General features: G+C 39.8%; 2 protein-coding genes across 2 annotated transcripts in view; one reads left to right on the top strand and one right to left on the bottom strand.

Moving 5' to 3' along the window:
- Positions 1-9,926, top strand: part of LOC116717879 (monocarboxylate transporter 1-like) — a 22,528-nt gene extending 12,602 nt beyond the window's left edge. Inside the window, exons 3-5 of the mRNA XM_032559535.1 lie at positions 6,120-6,263; positions 6,805-7,599; positions 8,355-9,926. Coding sequence (XP_032415426.1) covers positions 6,120-6,263; positions 6,805-7,599; positions 8,355-8,623 — 1,208 coding nt within the window. The 3' untranslated portion in view covers positions 8,624-9,926. The remainder of the gene's footprint in view (positions 1-6,119; positions 6,264-6,804; positions 7,600-8,354) is intronic.
- LOC116717871 (vasopressin V2 receptor-like) lies at positions 9,918-18,807 on the bottom strand. Its single transcript, XM_032559524.1, has 7 exons — positions 18,030-18,807; positions 15,091-15,365; positions 14,460-14,705; positions 13,617-13,763; positions 13,287-13,551; positions 12,076-12,261; positions 9,918-11,097 (listed from the first exon to the last, which is right to left on the bottom strand). Exons 1-7 carry the CDS (start codon positions 18,214-18,216, stop codon positions 10,913-10,915), a joined length of 1,491 nt encoding a protein of 496 aa, XP_032415415.1. The 5' UTR covers positions 18,217-18,807; the 3' UTR covers positions 9,918-10,912.

Below are 18,807 nucleotides of genomic sequence, written 5' to 3'. Positions count from 1 at the left end.
TCTGCTTTTTCTCTCTCTCTGAACAGAGAGCGATCCAGTTCCAGAGGAATTGGGTTTCCCTGCTAGTCTCCAACACAAAGCGAGCGCTTTCCTTATTCACCAGGACTTTCTGGCTCTTTGTGTTTGTTCCTAACTCATCCTGACTCTGCAGAACGCTCAGCCGCCCCGCCTGCAGCACTTTTCATCCAGTTTGAAATTACAAGGCAGAAGAAACAGGGGAGGAGTAAAAGTTGCATAACAGGATCCAGATGTTGAAGTGTACCATTCTGAACCTTTTCTTTCCTTATTACCTAATTGACGGCGACTCCCTGTTACGGTCATTAGGATTGCAGAAGCTACATCTGAACAGGACCTAAACTGAACGTGTGTCCTCGCTGTTTGAGTCACACCACTGTTCATGTGAGGTGGCGCACGTAGACACTCTGACTTCCACAAAGCTTTTAGACGTCACAGACGGCTGAGTCACACTGCGAACAGGATGCTCGACACGTTGGCACACATTTAAGTTCTGCTCTGAATATAAATAGGGTTTTTAAAACTTTTTTAACCTTTTCTCTCCCGCCCTTTAGCAAAGCATTGACACCTATTATCGTTGTGGGATGGCTATTTAAAACCCCACATTAGGGATTAATAATTCACTGATGGATAAAGTGAAACTCTTCTCTGGAACCTCCAGCGATTCATTTGCTTATGGGAAGTGAAGTCAACGAGGTCGTTGGAGAGGAACGTGATTGTTAGTTGTTTTTCGGACTGTGGTATGTTAACCACAGCTATGATGAAGCTCAATTTGATTTAAAAGGGCAAGCAGATGTGTCAGATGCATAGTAAATTAGAAGTTCAGGCCAAATAGTTTATGGTTTGAACACATAAAATGCCTTGGATTTTTGTTCATCTGATTTATGATCCATGACTGTTTAAAGTTTATCATTTATCGTAAAAAAATTCTTAATATAACAGTTCTGATTTATTGTTGCCACAATAAATTCCAAATGTTTAAAACCACAAACTGTCCATACTATCTATCAATAAATTTGGAAATATGATTAAATGCCTGTTACTGTGAACAGTTTAGTGACTTAAATCACATTACTTTTGTGATGTGTCCTAAAGAAGCGTGTTATATGTATGGGTTTGTTTTTAATCAGCAGTATTTGTGCTAAAGCTGTTATTGCTGTCAAAAGGATGAAACCGAACATCAATCCTGTACTTTGTAGCCTTAATCTACTGAAAGTCTTGTTTTATCTCGTCTTGCTTTATCTTCTTTAAAAAAGGAAAAAAATGCAGTTTTCTTTTAGAGGTTTTGCTTAAATCTGTTTCACCTGACTTAAATATATTTAGGAGTGCACCGATTGCAGTTTTCTGGCCGATCACCGATTGTTTGAAAATACTAACTAACTCATTCCAATTTTGTCAAAACAATTCTGTTTTTTGTTTCTAGTTTGCTTAAGTTTGGTTAAAAAAATATATGTATATATTTTTTAATAATTTGATAATTTTTTTTATCAATCAATCAAATTTTATTTGTATAGCACATTTCAGCAGCAGCACATTTCAAAGTGCTTTACATCAGTGGTCCCCAACCACCGGGCCGCGGACCGGACCAATTGGTACCGGGCCGCGCAAGAAATTACGAACTACTTCCGGATCTTTTATTTTGAAAATCCTAAACCGGATTTTACCGGTTACGTCTAGTGTGTCAAAATTGAGCCAATTGAATGAGTAACAAAACAACATAGGAGTACTGCGCGCGCGTTTTTTTCTGTTTTGCAGTCTTTTCCTCTTGTCATAACTTCAACAAAACTTCTTGGCCATTGGAACAGAAATATTAGTTTTCTGACTCAAAAATGGTTTGAATCGAATCATGACCCTAAAAAGTGGAATTGAATTGCTAGGTATTGAAGTCATTTACAAATTAATGTCAGCAGCAGCCATATTGAATCTGTTTCAACCATTTCAATGCGTTTTGATGCTTTTATTGTTGGATTTCTGGACAGGAAATGTTAAAGCACCACACAGTTGGGTTTACAACAAAGTCTCTTGTTGGAGGAAAGAGAATCCTCTTTCCTCCTCTGCTGTGGGTTTGTAGATGAAGCGGCAGCTCTCATGTCTCCTCTGCTGCTGCCACAACAACGGACTGTTTGTCCTTCAGATCATCCATTGTTGCACTACTGGACCGCCTCTCAGACTGCCGTAGCACACAAATGACGCACATATTCAGGTAAACCGGAGAAAGCTGTATTAAACGAGCCGTTTTAATTATCGCTTTCATGTTAATTGAATCACTGTCTTCAGGCTGGTAGCCTTGACCTGCAGTTAAACTGCTTAATTTTCTTCACTTTCGGTAGAGCTGAAGTCAAAGCTCATTTAATCCGTCTGGTAAAAGAGACTAAGGCGATTAGTCGTTAAAAGCGTTAGTTGGTTCAGGTTTTCCTGAGCTTCCTGGACTTGTTTACAAACAAGCAGGATCTGTAACTATTCCTGTAACTGAAAGCTGTTTTGTTTGTGGCTCTGATCAGCAACAACAGCTCTATTTTTATTTTTTTTTTCCACCTAAGTGGGAAGCTGACGTGAAGGTTCATGATGTCTCATGCGGTCTGTGGGCAGGAAATGATTCTGGATGGACAGAGTTTCTGCAGAAGTGCTCAGGATTCAGTAGTTTAACATGACACTGAACCTTTAACAGTCTGCGTTGGTCATCTGAGCTGAATTGAAGGAATATTTCTAATCATAAAGCACACATGCTGTAATCATTTCATAAAATTTGACACCATAAGTGGTGTAAAATCTGTGAAGGGGAAATGCATCCTGAAGAAAACCTGATATTTTCTGCCTTTTTATTGCTGCTTAAGAAGAGATCAATTTCCATTTATAATGCTTATTGTTTTTCTCTTTTCTTTCTTTATCAAAAATTTTATAAGTCTTCAGTCTGGTGCTTTGGTCTCAACCAGTCCTTTTTTTCTTTTTTTGGAAGGACAATTAAGTTTAGAATAAATTTTATTGTTTCTGTTTTTATTTATTTTGGATATTTAAAATGTCTTCCAGTTCCAGTGTTAAATGTACACTAGAATTAAAAGTTTATTGATCTTTGAGAATGTGTGCCTTGCACTGTGTCATTATCATTATATTACTTGAAAATTGTCTCAAAACAGCAATATTGTTCAGCAGAATTTGTCTACTTATTGGACCGATGCTGATGAGTCCGATAAGTAGGATCCCAATTATAAAGTTTGAAATGAACCAAACCGTTTGAAAAATCTGTTCCCCTCCTTGCCTGTGGTGGCGCTGCACCAACAATGACTGAAGGAAATGACACAAGAAGACATTTGGGTGCATCTTCCTCCTTCACGAAATGTAGACAAATGAAGTGCTGTTATATTTTAGGGGTTGTAGTATTTCTCTTTTTGGTAGAAGATCATGAGCCAGTTCTCAGACACTGGTTTGTTTTGGTTGCATTTACCCAGAATGCTCTACGCTCTAGTCCAGAAGTGAACCAAGACGTAGGTTTTTAGGCAGACCAGGCTTCACTTTTGTTCTGGTCACACCTCCCCTAACAAACCAGACCTTCTATACAAACAAACCAAATTTTGATTAAAGCGGACTAAACAGTGTTTAGTTCAGTTCAGTCACCCAAAGTGTTCATCTGTTCTCTTAAAGGCTGAGTGCAGATGCAGTGAGGCCGGTTTACAAGTCATGCAGCTGGTGCAGCACTTTCGTTGGCTCTGCTCCAATCAGCTGCTTCTTTTCTCCTCTTGTATCTCTAGTTTGTAGCTGGTGGGACTGACTCATCACCAACTGCAGCAGCTCTACCTTCAATGCTTCAGATCAGCTTGAACACTCAATGGAGAAGAGTCTCCTCTGTGTCAGATTGTGGGTTAATAAATAAACCGATGCTGCTGCAGCCTGAGAAGCATTGCTGCTATAATTAGAAGTTGGAAGCTAAACATGGTTCGTCTTAATCTATATGTTGACTGGCTTGTGGATTCCTGGGAACGTCGGGTCTTTACTCCGCTCTGCTCCATCTTCCTTTAGAATGAAGATTAGTTTATGTAACCTCAGGGAAACGTCCCGACTCGAACAAAGAGTGATCCAGATTCTGCTGCGTCCTCTGTAAAGCAGCCATGTGTGCATTCCTGTGACCTCTCCAGTGCGAGTGCAATGCAGAACCCTGACTGTGGCAGCTCTCCAGCACACTCAACCTCGGTGACAGACACAACAGAGGCGAAGCGTTTCTCGGTGGTGTGTGGATATGCTCGTATCCCCCCTGTCCCCACTCTGACCTTTCCAGCCTCCTGCCAAGTTTCAAGGGCAGAGCCGCCATGTTTTATGAGGGCCAGGGGCCTGCTGGAGCGTATCTGGAACAGCGTCGCTTCTGAGATCATCTCTCATTTTATACTTCCAGCCTTCTCGCTCTGTAAATGGATGTGCAATCCTATTTTTGATAAGTGGGGAAAGGATGTCTGGTAGTGAGCAGCTACAACACTTGATGTGTTAAGTCTGAGCTGATCGGAGAATGCTGCAGTTCTGGGTTATTTCTAGTAACTCATGTTGAAAACCTGAGATTATTTGCTGTGTCCACCTTGAGAGAGGAAAAGGCTCTGATTTCCTGCTAGACGTTGAACACCTGGTATTTACAGCCACCTGTGAAGACTTGAAAACTCCTCCAAAACATTTACCGCCTATTTTAATAGTTCAAACATCAAATATACCTTAATATTAATACATACATACAACAGAAACAGTCTTGGCACCACAGTAGAAGTGAACATCGCTGGAGGGACAGTTTATTAAGAGCTTTTTCAGTCTTGCTCAGTGATTCTGAAAACAACTGAGTAGTCTTCACTCTGTAACAACTTCCACACAGAAGAGGGTTGCTAGGACTTGGGTTTGGCATGCTTTCTGTTTGATATCCTTCAGTCAGAAAACCCTGATTCGGGTACCTGCTGATTTCTCTGCATCTCTAAAGTCCAACTTCGTAAAGTTTAGACTTGGTTCTAAGAAACTTATCACGATTCAAGTGTTTTGTATCAGTTCAGTGTCAGTAATTGTCAATTGATAATTATTGATTTAGTTTTTTGTTTTTAAATGTATGAAATACTGTCAAACTGGTGGCTTGACCTTTTCTGTTAATTTTTAAGTAGTTATGAGAACTTTAGACTGCTGCTGCGCCAGTTACTTAATGAATTGTTGCTAGGTAACCAAAGAGTGAGCGAGTTAGTGGATTCCACCAATCCTGCTTAACCAGCAGTGATATTGAGCAGCGAAAGCTTTTCTTCTTCCTACATCTCCCATAATGTGGAAGTTCAGTGAATATTCTACATATTGAATATTGATTTTCTATTAGACATATTATATATTGATATCAGTTCACGTTTTTCACGATATGTTGATTGAAATAGCCCTTTTAGACTTTTAAGATGCTTCTTTGCAACTTTGTTCCAAAATCTCAAACCCGTGCGTTTTAGTTCAGTTCTTCTTGTGCTTTCCTGGTGTCAATATTTATTGATTTATTTATTTATTTATTTTTGCAGATTTAAAGAATGGCAGTTTTTATTTTAAAAAACTAGTAAATGTTGGAGAGAGGCAAATGAAGCTTGGAAAAATCCTCTGGCTGCTTTCCTGTCTCCCAGCATGGCTGCACACAGAGCCACTGATCAGGAACTGAACTTTATTTTACACCCAGCAGAGAATCCCAGCATGGCTCCATCTGGATTCCAGATTCATTGAGATTCCACCACAAAGCGCCAGACGAGAAGATCGTTTTCTTTTCTGTACTAGTTTCACTCTTCCACCCTCCCATGACCTACCTTCTATCTGTTACGCAATAATTGTCTTGTTTTTTGCTGACATGGCGCCCTCTGGTGGTGGATTGGGTGATGCACACATTTTCTAAGTTTTCCTCTGTCCTGAGACTGTTGTATAGCAGCCAGATGTTTATTAATCCTTTTTTTAGTCATGAAAACTTTGATAGTTCATAGTCTGATAAATTGTCTTGCATTCCAGAGAACCTGAAATGCAAAAAAAATAAATTAATTAACTTTAAAAAAAATCCTGGTTTCATCCTTCAACGAAGGATGAAGCTGGTTTTCTTTTGTAATCTCTATTCCTCTTGTCCCGCTCAGGTCCAATCAGCAGCATCCTGGTGAACAAATTTGGCAGTCGACCAGTCATCATCCTGGGTGGCTGTCTGGCCGGTTCGGGGTTGGTTGGTGCGTCATTCTGCAACACCGTGGAGCAACTTTACTTCTTCATTGGCGTAGTAGGAGGTAAGAGTTAAGCTCCATCTCTCATTCCTCTTAATGGCTGTGTTTCCATTAAATAAGAAATTAAATTAAAATCACATTAACAAGTTTGTTCAAATGATAAGTTAAGATTCGTGGCAGTGACTATTAATAATTCATCCATCAGAGGAGGTGTCGGCGTTTTATTCAGGCGTTGGAGCTACAAGCTCCTACTTTGGAGCGGCTGCACATGCAGCATTTTGGGGAAATTGAAGTCGACCATTTTAGAGGAGAAGATTAAACACGAATGACGACTCTATATGAACTGAGCGACGCTTTGGTTGAGCTAGCTTGTCCGAAGGAAAAAACAAATCACAAAGAAGATCGCTTTCTGTCATCTTCTTGTTTCCACCAAAAACTTTTTGCCACCTCATCGTAGCTCAAAAACTTCACCAAAAAACGTGAATTTTTTTTTTTAATTCAGCAAATTTATTTTCATAGTTTCGGTCTGTGTAATTTTCTGGTTAACAGAAATGCAGCTACATTTTGCCCCTCGGTTAACCTCCCCTGCATGTTCTCTGCCCAGGGTTGGGACTAGCATTCAACCTGAACCCCGCTCTCACCATGATCGGGAAGTACTTCTACATCCGCCGGCCCATTGCCAACGGCATCGCCATGGCAGGCAGCCCGGTGTTCCTGTCCACCTTGGCGCCCCTCAACACGTGGCTGTACGATGAGTTCGGCTGGAGAGGCAGCTTCCTGATCCTCGGCGGGCTGCTGTTGAACTGCTGCGTGGCCGGATCGCTGATGAGGCCCATCGGACCCAAACCGCAGCCGGCCAAACCGGACGGTGATGCCGGAGTGCCTGCTCAGCCCAAGAAGACGGTCCTTCAGACCATCAACACCTTCATCGACCTGACACTCTTCAAGCATCGCGGCTTCCTGCTCTACCTGATGGGCAACGTTGTCATGTTCTTCGGTCTCTTCTCGCCACTCGTCTTCCTCTCCAATTACGCCAAAAGTAAGGAAATCAGCAAGGAGAAGGCCGCCTTGCTGCTGTCCATCATGGCGTTAGTCGACATGTTTGCCAGGCCCTCCATGGGGATGCTGGCCAACACAAAGTGGGTCCGGCCCAAGGTGCAGTATTACTTCGCTGCGTCTGTTCTCTACAACGGCGTGTGTCACGTGTTCGCACCGCTGACGAAAGACTTCACTGGATTTGTGGTGTACGCCATCTTCTTCGGCTTCGCTTTCGGCTGGCTGAGCGCGGTGCTGTTCGAGACGCTGATGGATCTGGTGGGAGCCCAGAGGTTTTCTTCAGCTGTGGGTCTGGTCACCATCGTGGAGTGCGCACCTGTGCTGCTGGGACCGCCTCTAACAAGTAAGTCTTCCACATGCAGAACGTGAGCGGCCATACAACTGTTTTATCAGTAACTACTAACGGTTTTTAAGTACTAGTACTTCCTAATACTAGTAGATGTTTTCACACCTTTAAGTCCAGTAGACTCAGTTCTGTTGGGGACAAAAACGGCAACATTTGTTACATTTTCAGCTGCTGTGGTTCACTTTAGAACTACTGTCAAACAAACCAAACCCTTTAAAAATCACCTGTGGGGGTGCTGCAACAACCACTGAAGGAAACAAGGTTAAAACAACGTAAGCTGCTTGTATTCTGCTTTTCTTTGCTCTCTGGGTCGGCTTTACTCTACACGTAGGCCTGTTGCCATGGCAAGGAAAAAAGATGATAAAATATAAATTGGACACGTTTTTTATTTTTTAAAGAACTTAAATAACTTTAATTTTATTACTCGCCATATTGATCAGGCTAACTTGACATCAAGGCTAAGCCAGCAGTGTAGAAGTAATTACTGCCACCTACAGGTGGGAGTTGGCATCACTTAAACCCAAAGTTTTTGACCGTATTTGTGGAAATTGTGCAATATACCATCAATTGGCATGGAAAAATGCAAGGATCTGTTTTGTTTTTTTTCTTTTCTGTGTATTTTTGAATTTCTGCAAATACTGGAGTGGCTGATAAATGCATGCCACACTTTTTAGATTTTTCTTTCTAAAATGTGAACTTTGTGTTAAAGCCCAGTGAATTTATAAAATTAACCTCCCATTTCCTTCCTCCAGGTACTTTCTACAACTACTACCACCATTACGACTACACCTACCTGACCTGTGGCATCATCCTCATCATCTCCAGCATCTTCCTGTTTGTCGGGATGGGCATCAACTACCGCCTGCTAGACAAGGAGAAGAAAGAGGAGGAGAGGAAGGAACGGGAGGAGCCCAAGGAGGAGCGCGCCGCCATGTTGGAATCGCCCTCGCAACCCAAACCGTACGACTCGGGCGCCGTCACGATGGCAGACGTCGCCAAGATGGACGAGGACACGGTGTAAAGCCGGCGGGGCAGATGGACTCGGACACGTACACACACAGGAGAGCAGCAGTCACAGCCACGCACCACAACGGTTGCCATAGCAACGGTTTTTTGCTTGGGTCGTCGTATTTTCTGTGCCTTTTGGAAAAGCTTTTTGAGCACAGGTATTTTTATTTTTTTGAAAACACCAGTAGACGGTTAAGAAACAAGGATCTACTCTCAGGGTCTGGAGCTGCTGCAAACATCCAGAACTTCACATTTCTCCTTCTAAACCACCCAAACGGAGAACAGACTGACTTGACCCATTTATTTTTACTACTAACGGTACGCCCCACCGCCTTCTGCGCTTCACTGTACATGAACAAAAAGCTCGCTTTGTGTGATCGTAGGGAAGTTTATTTGATAGCTGCGGAAAGTTTAAAAAGTAGGAGGGGTGATGTAGATTACTAACACACGGGGAAATGTGTATTTTAGGTATGCAGGGTGTTTTTAACCTTTTTAATTCTGACTTTACAGACAAAAGGACAGGACTGCAACCATCTGACTGTCCTTGTTTATCTTTTTTTATGAAATCTTCCACACAGAGTGGCTCATCATGCACAGTAATGATGAGGATGAACAATTTCACTGTGACCCACCTGCAGTATTAACACACCAATCTGGAGCTGATTGTGGCACACTGACACTCAAGTCCAGCTTTGTTATTATCTCACGCATCATGGCACCTTTTTAGTGATTAGAACACAAAATTCCCTACAAAATTAGATATTTAGCCTTTTTTTTAACAATAATTATGTCTGGAATTTAGTTTTTAATGTATTTAGTTTGTCTTATTTTTATTTTTTATTGCAACCAGTTTTTATCATCTGGAAACTGAACAAAGTGTCATATCACGTAAATATAGAGGCGAAACGCTGAGGTTGTCTGTTCTGGTGGTTTGAACCCAGAATGGAGGGATTTTTAAATTAGACACGACCAAATGTGGGATGTCGAGCTGTTCAGCCGTTTCTGGTACTAATGGGAAGTCCATCTCTCCAGCTTCATGGACGGTTTCTTCTTCATCTGCTGTTTAACTGTGTACACATTCCTCTGCTCTCAACCCACGTTGTTCCTTCAATCACAGCAGACAGAGAAATTATTTTTATAGAAAACGAGACACGGTGAAACTACAGAAATAATGTAACTTTTTCTTTTTTTTTGTTGAACGGTACAGCACAGCATACTTGTTACTTTTGGAAAGTTTATTCTCTTAGTTGCAGTGGGAGTTTCATTGTTTTGTGTGTTTCTGGGTGATCACAAATAAATGGCTTTTATGATTTAAACACACTTGGGTTCTTTTTATTTAAAAAATGAACCGTTATTAAAAGGAGTATCTGTTCCCATTGGGTCTACATATAAACTCAAAAAACAAGGTCTGAGTGGATGTTTACATTTGTGCATGTTTTTAAACTGGCTTTTATTTTTAACAATCATACTTAGTCAAAAGTTTGACTTCATGCATTTTCATATAGGGTCAAAAAACCCATTCCTTTATCCACTGATTAGCTGAATCTCCTTTTTTACACAAGTTGCAGAGAAATTATTGGGTTACCTAATCTAATTCCTGGTTCTGTGAAAATATAGTGAGACATTCCACTGTGGAAATCTCATGTAAATCAACTTCAAAAATAATTGACTAGAAACTAGGTTTCATCTTTCTAACAGCTTTGACTTTTCTCTAGGTGGATTTTCAACATTTCACACCTTGTAACATGTCACTAAAACAACTTTGATAAATTCACATAGCAGGGAAAGGCAACCAAAATCTGCCCCCAGCCTCCTAGATTACCAGATGCGGTAAATATGATTTACCGCATCTGTAAATGCTACGTTAAATAGCTAATGTTTCTCAACTTTAGCTATTCTCCTAATGTTGAAAACACAATTCTGTAATTGCTGTGTTTCCATTAGCTTGCTCACCCGATAATCATGGTAGCAACTGAGTAAACTTGCTACTTCCTGTTATCTTCATCGTTTTCGCCAGTAGTAACGTCTAGCAGTTGATCACGTGACTCCTGTGAAGCGAAAAAAGTGTTTTCGTTCAAATTTAAAATCGATCCATAAACGGCTCCATCCGTTAATACTTCCGCAAACAGAGCGTGACGTCAACGTTCTTCATATGCGCATGCGGGGCGCCGTTGGGGACGTCAACAGTTCTCACACAGACGACTGATTTAATTAGTAATATTACTATTAACGACCACACAAACTGCGGCATCAGCTATTCCGAGGTGATGAACTCGGCCGCTGACTGAGGAGTGTCGGGCCGTCAGGAGTTGGAGGTGTGAGTGGCCGTGGAGTCGTTGGGCAAAGAGCCTCGTCGATGCGGAGGCTTCCGGCAGAACAGCAGCAGCCGCAGTTCCGGAGAGACGCTGCTGGAAAAGGCGGAGTAGATCCAGGGGTTGGTGCAGGAGTTCAGGCTGGCCAGCAGCATCAGCAGCGTGAACGCTGTGTCTGTAAATATAAAATACTCGTTAGTATCATGGTTATTATAGTAAACGGAAAATGAGAAAACATTTTCTTAACTGAAATGAAAAAACACAGCAATTAGTGGGGGCAAACTATAACTAACTGGAACTATATGGTGTGTTTATAATACTAACTAAATATACTTTGTTTTTGAATTTATGAATCTATTCATTAGTCTTTCCTACAGATGAGAAATAGATTTTCTTTAGCCCGAACACAAGCAGGTCAACTTCAGCTTTCAGACAAATTACGGTACTCTTAGTGGCACTTATTTAATCAAAATGGCGATAGTAAAAATTGGGCGAAAACGTTTGAGTTAGTTGTTCAACTATAATTGAATATATTTTTTAAAAATGGTATCTTCTGTTGAATATTCAATACACCACAGGTGCCTAAATTGTGGCCAGGGGGCCGTTTGTGGCCCATAAAATGATTTTGTTGGGCTTCCTTAACCACAGGTTTAGAATAGTAAAAATTTGGTCAACAAAAATAAAAACTATTGATGACCCAAAACATTTGGGGAAATACCTTTTTCTTTTAATATGTCAACAGTCCCAAGCCCTTTGAACTCTAATGATTTGGTGATTTTATAAATTTTTTTGTAGAGCAAAAAAAATCAATTTAAAAACCTCATGTTTGTATTTTTGATTAAATTATTTTTGTGGCCCACCAGTAGTTTAAATTTGGACATCACTGCATTACCCAATTGATATATGCGTTATCACAATACAATACTTTGACCGTTTTGAGTTTTTCACCTAAAATTAGCCAAAGTATGAAAAACTAATAAAACTAAACTAAATATTTAACCAATAAAAGCTAGCAAACACAAAAATACTAATTAAAACTTAATTAGACAAAGTCTCTACAAAACAAAATTAAACGATGGGAGGAAATGATAGCATTGGGTTAAAACAAACCAACTTTAATTTGACAGAATTGGGTCTTTTGGGTCTGCCGTACCTCTCTGAGGCGGGTCGGGGTCCCAGGCGGCCCACAGCTGCACGCTGAAAAATGGGGCCCAGCAGATGGAGTAGACCAGAACAATGACCAGGGTCATCTTCACCGTTTTTGACATGGCAGCGGTCACCTCTCCACCCCTGGCCACTGGGGCTTTGTGGGGGGGTGTGGAGCTAACAGCAGGGGGCGCTGTGGGGTCAGACTGCAGAATATCAACACGTCTAACTTCAAGTTGGAATAATATTCCAACTTGAAGCTTTCAGCAACTCTCATGATGATGATCATGTATAAAATAAAGACGGAGGATTTTCTCTGATGTTTTACAGGGTAAAACTGTCAACAAACTTCTGGCTGAAAATTTGATAGACTTGAATTATTTTTTAATTTTTATCTGTTGATTTAAGATGAAGTAAAAACAAATAAAATTAGTCTTAATTATTCCATTCATTACCACCTGATAGTTGGCACAGAGTTCTTCTCAATCTTTGTCTCAAAGCACCATCCAGTTAATGTTAATGTTAAAGTTAATGATCCGACTGAGCCTCGGTGGTTCTTATGATGTTCCTGAACATAGGAACCATGTCAATTTGAATTTATATAATTACATGAATTTTGTTTTTGTCATTTATTTTAGTTTTATATGTATTTTTATCTATTTTACTTTCATTTTTTATTTTTACTTATATTTTTAATGTTTTTATTTATTTTACATTTACATAAATTTTTGTATTAAATGTTTTATTTTACATTTATTTTTTATTTTCTTTTTATTTAGATTTTTATTCACTTTACTTTTACTGAGCTTTATTTTATTTATTTTTTACTTCACATTTTATTTTTTATTGCATGCTTTATTATGTGAGAGGAACATTTTGCTACAGAAAATCATCCCAAACACATAAAAAAAATGTTTGCACTTTGTTTAAAAATGAGTCAGAGCCAGGAAACCAACACATTTAAATTGAGCTCAGTAGGAAATGTGCCAGAGAGCTGCTGAAAGCTACAAAAAAGCGTGTGATCACTGGGGGTGTATGCAAACATTTGAGGCTGTCTGTTAAATTTTTACCTGAGTGAAAAGGAGAAAATCCACCACAAATTTACCTTTGTTTTTTACATTGTTCAATAACAAAACAAACATTCAGAATGACCAACATTGAAGCCCCTGATGAGTAAATGACCATAAATCAATTATAAATGAACTGAAAGTGTCTCACCAGCACAGCTGGTTTTTGTTTGTGACGATGCGCTGCCGGACCGGACCGGACTCATCTGGAGGGCCGATCCACCATCAGAGGTGTTGGGACTCCCAGGGTTGTAGAAGGTGAGAGGTGAGACATAAACCGGCAGGTCAGACCTTCCTCCTCCTGCTCCTCCTCCTCCGCTCTGGCTGTCTTGTCTGGACAGAGGAAGAGGAGTGGGGGACAGGCGGCGCTCTGATCTCCTGTACAGACTCCGATGAATCTCCTTGAAGATGCGCACCTGATGGAGGCGACAGAAGAAAAGTCCAGCGGCGATCATTTTTAAACTTCTCATCTCTTCTGTACCTGACAAAAAGTGATGATGAGGACGGGGATGATGAAGATGGCCAGGGTCATCCATGTTACGTAGGCCTGGAGGCCCCAGGACTGGGCAAAGTGTCCCCAACATTCATAGACACCTGGCGCCACTTCAGAACGGGAGAAGATGAAAACCTACAGGTGAGTGGACGTTAAAGGGGATTTATTACGCAAAATTCACATTTTGAACGTTTATAAAAACACTCTGACGTTTTTGGGCAAGAAGTTAATGTTTTTTGGTGTCTCGTTTCAAAATCCTCCCAACTGTTAAAGTCAGAATCAACTGGCTCTGCGCCGTTTCCGAGCAACCAAAAGAATCTCAGCCCTGTTACCTAGCAACCCAAGCAGAGTTCCAGCATGTCTCGTCAGCTGGTTTTACCGCTGTGTAGCTGTTTGAAATTAACCTCAGAGGTTTTGTAGAAAAAACAAGAACATTTCTGAGTTTCAAAAGAAGAAAATATTTGACTTTTGAAAATGTGAAATTTCCACATTTTTTCTACAAAATTTTTTAGATTAATCTCAAAATTCAAGTTTTCTCTTGCAAATTTTCGATTTTTCTAACTTAGAAATTTCCAAGTTTTTCTAATACACCGTCGTATAAAAGAGCTCATTCTGAAAGGAGCTCTTGCTAGCCAGAACTGACCAGACTAGAATCTCATTATCTAAGAAAGATTTTGCATAAAAATTGTAATTAACATAATTAGGTCAGTTCAATTTCTAAATACTTTAATGATCTCAAAGTGAAAAGAAACATAATAGATCACTTTTAATCAGTAATAAAAATCTTAATAATTCTTTTTTAACGGCCATGTGTCTCATCATGCTTGCTACCTGTGGAAAGCTGAGCAGCAGGGAGAGACTCCAGGCCAGCAATATGAGCGTGTTCCAGCGCTTTGTTGCACCACTGCGGTGCGCCTGCAGGGGGCAGCAGATCGCATAGTGGCGATCTACTGTCATGGCCACAATCATGTAGGAAGAGGCGAACATCCCCAGAACCTGGAGGTATTTCACCAGGCGGCACAGGAAGTCTGGGCCTGGAAAGCGCCCCCTGGCGTCCCACACCAGCTGAGGCAACACCTGAAGAAGGAAAACCGGAGGGAAAAGGATCACTGGGGATTTATTAGCTTGATCTGTATGCTCATACCAAACCCAAATATGTTGAAAGAAAAAATATCTTGTCTTGTGATTTCGTCTATTGATATATTTTAAATATTAGTATAATAAAGGCAGAATTTGTTGCCTCAATTCTTAAAGATGTTCTATTCACTGTTATTTCTGCATTTTGATGTGGATGTAAGCAGGTTTTGAGTGGTACTCTTAACTTTTTAAAAATTACTAGAGATGTTCATCCACAATAAACCCCAATTATATTTTTTGTATTTTTTTTCTTTTTTAATATATAGTGCTTGATTACGTCGTTTCTGAAATGTTCTGTACTCATTAAAAGTCAGCACGCTTTTACCTGGAACAGCGCCACCACCAGGTCAGCCACACACAGGTTCTGCATGAACTGGTGCAGCGGGCTGTGGTTCTGCCTCCGCCGCAGCAGAACCACCAGAACCAGCCCGTTCCCGACCAGCGCCAGCAACAGGATGACGGCCAGAACCACCACCTCCGCCACGGCCAGCAGGGGGTCCCTCTCCAGCTCGGTGAGGTTGGCAGCCGGCGGGGCCTCGGAAACCGCAGACCAGTCCGTTAACCGGTAGGACTCAGTTACCATGGAGACCGGCATAACGGCTGCCGGGCAGAGAGAGGTAAATAAAAACTGAAATGTAGATCCAGTTGAAACACACATGAATTAAGTTTATTAATTTTCAAAGGTGATGGAGTACAAAGATACCAAAAAACCCAAAAGAATAAAGTCATAAAATTACGGGAATAAAATGTGTAAACTTGTATGAAAATAAAGGCATAATATTATAACTTTTATTCTCATATTTTTAGTTTTTAATTTTTTATTATTTTGAAATTATTATACGTTATTCTTGTCATATTATGACTTTATTCCCATAATTGTATTTTTTACGTTTATTATTTCGTGTTTATTCTTGTACGACTTTATTCTCGTAACTTTATTTTATTATTTATTAGTGTGGCTCTAATACTCCAGCACTGTGACTCTTCTTTGCACATAAAACCCGTTTACTTCCTGTCTGTTATTTGCATGAATGTGATCACAGCAGCCTGACCGTCTTTCTGTGTTTTTTTAGAGCCGCGCAGCAAACGAGGTGCCAAGTTTACATCCAACAAGAAGTCGCTCAGGACAAACACAAAAACATCTGAGCTGCTGGGCAGCAATTGACCGGTGCATGATGACTGACCACCAACTGTCCTGCAGCCTGTTTAATAACCACACCAGGTCAAAGGTCGCCTCCAGTCACAATAGGCCTTGTTATCCTCTCTGGCATGAATGGCTGACAACAGATGACAAATGGGAGCCACTGATTGGGATAATTAACAGGCAATAATGCAGCGATGGTGAAAGGTAATCTAATTTTAGGTTAAAGCTTAAGCAATATTAAGCAGTTTTTAAAAAATGTTTTGTAAATATTTTCTAGTTTTGTAGAAATTTGGGCTTTTTCTCCATGGCTTTTAACCCAGTGTGAGTTTATTCTTAGCTATTTGTATCATTTTAAATTCTCTCTAATATATTTTTTGTTTTTGAAGCTGAATAATCTCACCGTAGAAATTTAGAATAGCTCAACATTTCATTTAAAATCCTGACCTAACAGAGTTTGATTGGGGAAGTTGTCAGTTTAAATTAATTCATGATGTCCTTCAGAACAGAAACATTAAATGATTAATTAAATCATGAAATAATTATATTTAGTGTTTAAAATAAAATCAGGCACATATGATTAATTATGTAGTTGATAAATTATTTCTGTGTTTTTTTTCCAGCTATAGAAAAATAGTTACACATTAAATAATTATTTAATAAGTTATTTATTTATTGCAATTTGGCACTCTTTGCACTCCATATTTATCTGCAAAGAAAAAAAAAACAATAGAAAAAATGTCTTTTTTTGCATGCTAGCTAATCAGCATTTTGATTATTCTTGGTTATCAGGTATTTCTTTTTATTTGTGCGTTTTTTCTTACTTAATCAGAGTGTCTGTCTGTTTGCAAGTTCAGATAATAGAAGATGAAACAAATCAAACATCTTCAGTCAAGCCTCTTCACAACAATTTTAATGTGAAAACATGGGCACAATATTAATACATTTCATGCGTATTAGGACTAACTAGTTTCAGTTTGGTAATGTTTTTTTAATTTAAGAATAAAAACAGATGGAAACACCCTTAATGAGCCATTAATGAGATTTTCCTTTAAAGCCCTCGAAAGAGAAATCAGATCCGACTTTTTTCTTTTAAAAACATAATAATCAGACAATCTAAACAGAACACGTTTTTATTCTCTGCAGACCTGCAAATGAACTCAAAAAGCAAACAATAAAAACAACCAGCTCTGGCAAAGTGAGCTCAATATCCATCAACTGCGACGCTTGAAATGTCAAATTTGAATAGATTTATGTCGGAAAAAGACATCTGCAGGAATTCTGATCAGGATCTGTGGACGTTTTTCATTCCTGGCTTGCAGAGAAACTCGAGTCGTCAAGCGTGTTTTGGTTTCCCTGCTGAGCCGAATATAGTGTGACAGAAAAGAAAAAAAAGCTGCTGCTGTGAAGCACCATTAACACATTCCCAAATCAAACTATGAAACTGAAACTGTCTTTGCTTTGGACACAGATAATTCAGGACATACTCTTCCCTCTGCAGCTGAACAGAATGGATGTGAGGCCATTAAAGTGATTTGTTGACATCAGTCAGAAGTCTGGACACCTGCTGTTCTGCAATTTTTCTGTTTAAAAGCCAAGAGGAAAAAAAAAGTTGATCAATCTGCATCTTTTTCTGCTTCTTTAGTTTTACTTTAATTAATCTGAGAGGCTTTAATGAATCACACTGCCTCTTTACACTGTCTTACACAATCTTACCAAGTATTTTTGGTCTAGTTTCTGGTGTCAATATCTTAGTACACTTTAAATAAGACAAAACTAACTTAAAAGTAACTTTTCAGCAAGATGTAGGATCTAGTTTTGTGTTAATAATTTCTTAGTATTAGTGAAAAAGTGCTAGTTCTACTGGCAAATAATTTGGGATAATATGGGATAAATATAAAAAATCTTACCAGTGGAACTTTTAGTACTTTTTTAATCAATAAAGTCAAACTCAAGCCAACGCTCAAATCTTGCTGAAAGTTTCTTGTAAGTTAGTTTTGTCTTATTTCAAGTGCAGCAAGATATTTACACAAGAAACTAGACCAATAAAAACTTGGTAAAATTGTGTTTTTGCAGTGAAGCTTAACAGAGTCCCAGATTTAGTTGAGAAGGTTCAGACTTACTGAGCTCGTCCTCAGCGTCCCGTGAATTGTCTTCAGGAGCCAGGACAACCTGATCTGCTGCTGCTGCTGCACAAAAACGCTGCATCCATGCTGCGCCTGCTGCATGTGTGTGTGCTTTCCATCCCCGGTGACCTCTGCTGCTCACGCTAGCCCCGGCTCCTGTTTTCATCCCCTCCCTCTCCAGCATCCCTCTCTTTCCTCTGCTCTGCCCCCTTCTGCTTTCACCAGGAGGAGAAAAGAGGGACTGTGGAAGTGGGCAGAGCGTCGATGAAAGGACAACTGATATAATTTCCGGCTGATTGTTTAAATTAAGAACGTGCTGCTGTTGGTGCCACTTTGATCCCCCATCAATGCAGAGCAGCAGCAGATCAAAGAGCTTTCATACATGCACAATGAACCGACATGAATACGTGTTGACTTGCATCACCTGCCGACTGATGCTGCGTTCCAGTTGTACTCTGAACTGGGAAATTTCAACTTTCCTGTTGGAAAAAATCAACTGGATGGCCCTGCAAAGTCAGTCAACTGTAACTGCAGTTATGACTTGTAATTCTGCGCTCCAGTACCGCCAATTCAGAGCAAATGTTGTCTCAAGCACTTTACAAAAAATAAAAATAAAACATTTTTATTCAATCATCTGTACTTTCCAATTGAGCCTATCAAATGCTAAAGTAAGCCTGATTTAACAGCATGTTGGTGTATTGGGCCTATTGTGAATAGAAAATATAAAGGAATAGTACATTTTTGCCAAAAACCTTAGAAATTTTGTAGACAAAAA

Source organism: Xiphophorus hellerii, chromosome 1 (genome assembly GCF_003331165.1).
Source record: "Xiphophorus hellerii strain 12219 chromosome 1, Xiphophorus_hellerii-4.1, whole genome shotgun sequence".
NCBI lineage: Eukaryota > Metazoa > Chordata > Actinopteri > Cyprinodontiformes > Poeciliidae > Xiphophorus > Xiphophorus hellerii.
Note: the sequence above shows the minus strand (reverse complement) of the source record. Positions and strands in the feature narration are given on the sequence as shown.